We start from the raw sequence: 7,298 nt of genomic DNA on the forward strand, positions 1-7,298 counted from the left end.
CCTTACAGTTTTTGGGACGTTAAATGTTCAATTTTAAATGACTTCAAAAACTAAATCATTTTAAGAGGTAGATATTTGTAACATCCGATGTTTATAGAATAAAAAAGGAAATGGAAACCGACTTAGAAAAGGACTTGTAAAAATATAAAAAGTTGTAATAAGGGTAACATGGTCAAAAGGACTATTTAGTCATTTTACACTATCAACAAGGAAATTAAATTTAAGTATGACCATTACAAAAAAAATTATTTGGACTTATATAATTATAGTATTATTAGATGAAACTCAAAGGACAAATATGAAAGAAATTGTGAAATTATAATTTCACACAAAATGGTGAAAATAGTGATTTTAGGTATTTAGCATAGTAACAAAATTAAGGAACTTGAAGTGTTAGAATAGAAATATATATATATATATATATATATATATATATATATATATATATATATATATATATATATATATATATATATATATATATATATATATATATATATATATATATATATATATATATATATATATATATATATATATATAAACTAAACCTGCTGATTGACGACTACAGGTTTGTAAAAAATAAAAGATAAACCGATGGATTGAAATGTGAGAAATGGAAATTGAGTGACCAAAACTGTTAGAAAGCAAAAACCAGACTGATCGAAATGTCGATTTGCATGTGTATATACTATATATATACGCGGATAAATCATTACTGCAGAATCAGATGGAAGTGGAACCCTACGATTAGAGTCGTAAGCGAGTTTCCTCGTCGTTATCTCATTCGTCGAAGAAGACAGGCGCCAAATCACACACACACAGAGATACATACACACACACTTTAAGCTTTCAACAATGGACGCAATCGATCCAACTCGCGGATTTCTTAAAGATGTTAAGCGTATCGTTATCAAGGTGAATTGTTGATTACACTCAGTTTAATCGTATGGATTACTAGTTCCAGCTATTTTTTGTTACTTTGATCCCCAAATTATCTAATTTCCGGTATTGCATGCGGCATTCCTGAATTTTGGAATTTTGTTTTTATAACTTTTATTTGTTTGGTTGATTTTGTGCGTGTTTGATCATGCATAGTTTTGATTCTGTTGATTGGAAATTGAACGGCGTGTTGTGTTCTTCGTTATTTTCTATTTTGTTTCTGCAAGGGTTTAATTCTACCACTGGTAGTAGGATTTTGTAGTGTTGGATAGTGAATTGAGATGGAAACTGTACTGGAATCACGCAGTTAATTTTGCCATCTGATCCCTGTTCATGTGTGTTCTAGATTTTTCTTTTTCTAATAGTATCTTTTGGATTTATTAGGTTGGGACAGCTGTTGTCACTCGAGATGATGGAAGACTTGCTCTGGGAAGATTAGGAGCACTTTGCGAGCAGGTCAATTATTATCACAAAACACAAAATCGCAAACAAAATTGACATGCCTTGAATGCTGATAATGATAGTTATCTCTTAATTACAGATCCAAGCACTAAATTCTCAAGGATTTGAGGTTATCTTGGTGTCATCTGGTGCTGTTGGAGCTGGTAGACAAAGGCTTAGATACAGGAAACTAATCAACAGCAGGTAAACTGTAACAAACTCATAGTTTTTGTTAATTTAAATAGATTTTTGATGACTGATGATTTTTCTTGTTTTGAAGCTTTGCGGATCTGCAGAAACCACAAGCTGAGCTTGATGGAAAGGCATGTGCAGCTGTTGGACAAAATGGTCTTATGGCACTTTATGATACACTGTTTAGCCAGCTGGATGTGACTTCAGCTCAGCTTCTCGTGACTGATAATGACTTTAGGAGTTCAGAATTTAGGAAACAACTTACTGAAACCGTGGATTCTTTGTTATCTTTAAAAGTCATTCCTGTATTCAATGAGAATGATTCCATTAGCACCCGCAGAGCTCCATATGAGGTACATCTTGCTTGATTTTTCTATCTGTATACTACATAACACATTATACATGTGTATCTGTTATTTATCACCTGTAAATTTTTACAGGATTCTTCTGGTATATTCTGGGATAATGACAGCCTTGCAGCTTTACTGGCTTTGGAGTTGAAAGCTGATCTTCTTGTGCTGTTAAGTGATGTAGATGGGCTTTATAGTGGGCCTCCTAGTGATCCTCAATCAAAGCTGATTTATACATACATCAAGGAAAAACTGGAGAATACAATTACTTTTGGTGATAAGTCTAGGCTAGGAAGAGGTGGTATGACTGCTAAAGTAAAAGCTGCAGTTTATGCTTCACAAGCTGGCATCCCTGTTGTCATCACCAGGTATTCTCTCAGATTTGACATTGCTTTAAATTCTTTAATGCCATAATTAATTTAAATTAACATATGATGTCTTTTATTAAACTTGAAGTGGCTTTGCTGGGGACAATATTGTAAAAGTTCTTAGAGGACAACGCATTGGTACACTATTCCACAGAGATGCTCATACATGGATCCCAAGTGGGGAGTTAAATGCACGTGAAATGGCAGTTGCTGCAAGAGAAAGTTCTAGACTCCTTCAGGTATGAATATGATTACATTTTCTAATTCCATGATTATTAATAATTTGATCTACAAAATGTTACTCATTAGTAAAAAATGTTAATGCAGGCTATGCCTGCAGAAGAGAGGTGTAAAATTCTACTAGCTATAGCTGATGCACTGGAAGCAAATGAGAAAATGATTTTACATGAAAATGAAGCTGATGTGGCAACTGCACAAGATGATGGATATGAATCATCATTAGTATCTCGGTTGGCTCTTAAACCTGGGAAGGCAAGTCATGTTTTCAAGTTTATGGTTTTTATTGGTTTAGATTTCTTTTTTTTTTTTATTCTTTGAATTTTGTTTTTGTCATATGTTATAGGTCTCTAGTCTTGCAAAAGCAATTCGTGTGATTGCAAAAATGGAAGAACCAATTGGTCAAGTATTAAAGAGAACAGAGGTAAGAAATGAAACAACTGTTGTTTGCTTTATTTTTTATTAATTGACATGGATTATTGTTTTCTTTAATAATAATTGTTACATCCAGCTGTCAGATGGATTCATCTTAGAGAAAATGTCATCTCCCTTGGGTGTCCTACTTGTTATCTTTGAGTCTCGACCTGAAGCACTAGTTCAGGTATACACATTGAAAAAAAAAACATTAGAGTACATTACATTTTTGGTCCCTCAGTATAGATGATTGTTGCAATTTTGGTCCCCCAAAGTTTTCTCTTGTAATTTTGGTCCTTATTTGAGGTTCTTGTAACGTTTTGGTCCCTGTTCATGACTGTTTTTGGTTGCTAAATATAGTCATTTTACTTGGAGCAAGGACCAAAAACGTTACAAAAACCACAAATTTGGGACCAAAATTGCTAGAGAAAACTTATTTGGGAGCAAAACTGCACAAAGCATCTATACTCAGGGACCAAAAAGTAATATTCTTTTTTTTTTTTTTTTTAAATCATGTGCATCATAAATCTTCCCTTGATGTGAACAGATAGCATCATTGGCCATCAGAACTGGGAATGGGCTCTTGTTAAAAGGAGGAAAGGAAGCAAAACGGTCTAATGCAATCTTGCACAAGGTCAACTTTTTTTTTTTTTTTTTTTTAAAAATTAATCAATTCATATAAATGAAATTCTCATAGCTTTTCAGTTTATTGATTTTATTTTTTATCCATTTTCCAAAAAATAGATTATCACTCAATGTATCCCAGACACAGTTGGTAAAGGGTTAATCGGTCTCGTGACTTCTAGAGAAGAAATTCCTGAATTACTCAAGGTTCTTTGTTTTATTAATCTCAATGTTCAAAATTTTATTCTTTTATTTTAAAAAAAAAACAGTAAAATGAGAATTTAAAATTCTGATGCAGCTTGATGATGTCATCGATCTTGTGATTCCAAGAGGCAGCAATGAACTGGTTTCTCAGATAAAGTCTGCAACACTAATACCTGTTCTTGGTCATGCTGGTAAGATTTATGCTCTCTGTAAATTAAAAAAATGTATGAGGACAATTCAGTAATTTTGCTTTTTTTACTTGCTAGATGGAATTTGTCATGTCTATGTTGACAAATCTGCTGACATGGAAAAAGCAAAAAACATAGTTTTGGATGCAAAAACAGATTACCCAGCAGCCTGTAACGCTATGGTATTTTATCTATCTTTCTTAACATATGTTATGTTGTGCAAATAAAACAGATTTTCATTGCTTTATTTATTTAATATGCTTTTTATTACCAGGAAACTCTTCTTGTTCATGAGGAGTTGCTGCAGAATGGTGGTGTTAACGAGCTTCTGATTGAACTTCAAACCAAAGGCATGATTTTTTCTCTTTTTTACAAGTTTTAACAAATCACGGCAACATGGTACACATTGGTATTATGAATATTAAAAAGTAAAGCAGATTGACTATATTTGTGAAAAGGAAAAAGAGTAGGTAGATGAGATGGAAATTTTTAAAAAGACATTGATGTATTTGGTTTTAGGTGTGAGTATAAATGGTGGTCCAAAGGCATGTTCTTTGCTTAATCTTCCACAAGCACCATCATTTCATCATGAGTACAGCTCAATGTCATGCACTATTGAAATTGTTGATGATGTGCATGCTGCCATTGATCATATACACAAGCATGGAAGGTATATATGTATTCATTGTATTGTATTTGAATTTGGGTATTTTATTTTATTACATAATTACATGTTTATTGACACTTACTTGTTTTGTATTCTAGTGCGCATACTGATTGCATTGTAACAGAAGACATGGAAGCTGCAAACATATTTCTGCGCTTAGTTGACAGGTTATATATACTTATAATTAATGTCTTGTTTCATTTTTTTTTAAAATTATTATTAGAGGTTTATTCTTCACATCATGCTAATCTTTATTTATTTATTTTGCAGTGCTGCTGTGTTTCATAATGCAAGCACAAGATTTAGTGATGGATTTCGTTTTGGTCTTGGTGCAGAGGTATCATATTTATTTCATTTTTTCTTTTTCGCTGTTAAGGATGAGGAGGGCATTTATGTCTTTTACACAGAAGAGAGATATCAATGTTTTGTCTTTGATTCATGATATGACATGACAGGTTGGTATAAGTACTAGCAGGATCCATGCTCGTGGGCCCGTAGGAGTTGAAGGATTGCTAACAACGCGATGGTATAATTTATAATTTAATTTTTTTTTTTAGAAAAAAAGCAGACATTATATTATATAATAATAATAATTTGATTAACGGATTTATTTAGGATTGCGCGAGGAAGTGGACAAGTGGTGGACAATGATAAAGGGGTTGTGTATACGCACAAGGATCTTACCCAGCAAGCTTAAAATTAGTGCTCCAGTCAAACCTTGAATGGCGAGCAGCTACTTGTGGATGATTTTTGTTGCCTGAGCCACGTGTGTGCTAATTGTTATCTATCAAGTGTGAAATGAAGGTAGCAACAACATGGAAATGATGATGGTGATGATGATGGTGGTGATGATGATGATGGGTATATTTGTCCTCAGAAAAACAAAATTACTAGAATGTTGTACAATTACATTTGACAGCACCGGCTTTTTATGTGTTCGTGACGTATAAGCGAACCAGGCCGGTGACTGTTGACTGAACTATTTTTATTTAATAAATTACTCCCTTCGTCCCAATTTTATTGTCCACCTTACTATTTTAGTTTGTCCCAAAATTATTGTCCACTACCAAAAGTAGATATACATTTTTACCATATTACCCTTAACATTTAATAAAGTAAACATAAAAAATTACAAATACACATTTTCCATTGTTTTAGAAAAGGGCAAGAGGGTCATTTTACTCAAAAAGACAAAACTAATGATTGTTTTTCTTAATCTGTGTGTTTTTTGTCTGTGGACAATAATTTTGGGACGGAGGGAGTATTTTTTATTTGTTTTTGGGATGTGGAGAGATTGGAGAGGAGGGGAGGGGAGGGGAGGGGAACAAGATTTAGGTGTCCATGTAATGAAAATAATACTTTTGCTACATTACATTATTCATTATTGTAGTTTCAGATTTATGGTCATTAGATCAAGCCTAGTGTTTTCACAGACCACAAATTCGCATATATACAATGTATGTAATGTACCACTTCTTATGTTGTTATTGTCAGGCTAACAAATGCTATATTTATTCGATATGTTTTTTCTTGTTAATCATTCAGTGTAACAAACATATCATTTTACCATTTTATATAAGATTTAACCATCTAAAGTACAAAATTTATTTTTTTTATAAGAAAAAATGACTTAGAAGGGTAAAAAACTTTGCTCTTTGTACAAAAAATACGATTAGATTTAATTTTTGCACATACTACCATTAATTTTAAAATTATACAAAATATACTATTATTACCAGTAATAAGGGTTTTGATGTTGATTTCGTGTTTTTTTTTGTTGACTTAGACAACCGTTAGAATGGGGAAATAACTACAAAGAGTAATAACCTTTGCCCTTTGTATAAAAAATATCATTAAACTTAATTTTTGTACATATTACCATTAAGCTTAACAAATTGTACATAAAATACCATGTTTTGTACATATTGTCATTATTTTGTTGAATTAAACATCTCTCTTTCTCTCTCTCACACACACACACAATATTCATGATTGACATTTATATTTTAATGTCTTTGGCTTAATTTCGTTACTAATGATAAAGTTTGTTATGTTGAAGATTCAACATATATATATATATATATATATATATATATATATATATATATATATATATATATATATATATATATATATATATATATATATATATATATATAAACTACTTAAAGTTCATTTTTTTCACATATCCTTGCATCAAGAACCTCGTCCAACTTGTTCAAGGCCAAGAGGTTCTGCACATCTTGTCCTATTGAGTCACTTAAGTAGAGTTATGTTAAGTACCTTTTGGTGAAGTAAGGAAAGCCATGAAGGTGTTAATATATGCTCAATTAACGAACTGATTTCTTCCCATTCACACATAACTTCTTTCCTTTTTTGATTATCCTTCCCCAAATCTTTCTTGATTTCAAGAATTTTATTTTTTGAGGATTCTTTTTATTTGCTTTTTCTGCGGGGTTAGTGTTTATGAATGCTCTAACTAACTTTGTTTGTTTATAAAGAAATGAAAGTTCAATGCCCTATTATTGCATGATATCGAGAAGAAGTTTTGGTGATTTTTTTGTTTTACGAGGGTTTAACAATTAGATGCTTAAAATGCATTGAAGAAAAGACGTTTTGGTGGCTTCTCTTGCTTTAAATGCATTGAACATAAGGCGTTTTGGTGGCTTCT

The 7,298-nt window shown here is 31.9% G+C and overlaps 1 protein-coding gene across 1 annotated transcript; it reads left to right on the plus strand.

Moving 5' to 3' along the window:
• Nucleotides 1-601: 601 nt before the first annotated feature.
• On the plus strand, nt 602-5,642 carry LOC111919756 (delta-1-pyrroline-5-carboxylate synthase). Its single transcript, XM_023915351.3, has 19 exons — nt 602-918; nt 1,327-1,398; nt 1,484-1,587; nt 1,664-1,928; nt 2,016-2,293; nt 2,382-2,532; nt 2,621-2,785; nt 2,877-2,954; nt 3,042-3,131; nt 3,492-3,578; nt 3,689-3,775; nt 3,867-3,963; nt 4,039-4,142; nt 4,235-4,310; nt 4,480-4,630; nt 4,726-4,794; nt 4,898-4,964; nt 5,083-5,153; nt 5,243-5,642. The coding sequence occupies exons 1-19, from the start codon at nt 859-861 to the stop codon at nt 5,322-5,324; spliced, it is 2,154 nt and encodes a 717-aa protein (XP_023771119.1). The 5' UTR covers nt 602-858; the 3' UTR covers nt 5,325-5,642.
• Nucleotides 5,643-7,298: the final 1,656 nt, after the last annotated feature.

This window comes from Lactuca sativa, chromosome 8 (assembly GCF_002870075.4).
Source record: "Lactuca sativa cultivar Salinas chromosome 8, Lsat_Salinas_v11, whole genome shotgun sequence".
NCBI classification, from domain to species: Eukaryota; Viridiplantae; Streptophyta; class Magnoliopsida; order Asterales; family Asteraceae; genus Lactuca; species Lactuca sativa.

What these genes read in the sequence shown, in the direction of transcription:
- LOC111919756 (XM_023915351.3), top strand. Translation starts at nt 859, where the DNA reads ATGGACGCAATCGATCCAACTCGCGGATTTCTTAAAGATGTTAAGCGT. An exon ending in TGGCTCTTAAACCTGGGAAG is followed by an intron (nt 2,786 to 2,876) that starts GCAAGTCATGTT and finishes CATATGTTATAG; the next exon opens with GTCTCTAGTCTTGCAAAAGC. An exon ending in TTTCTGCGCTTAGTTGACAG is followed by an intron (nt 4,795 to 4,897) that starts GTTATATATACT and finishes TTTATTTTGCAG; the next exon opens with TGCTGCTGTGTTTCATAATG.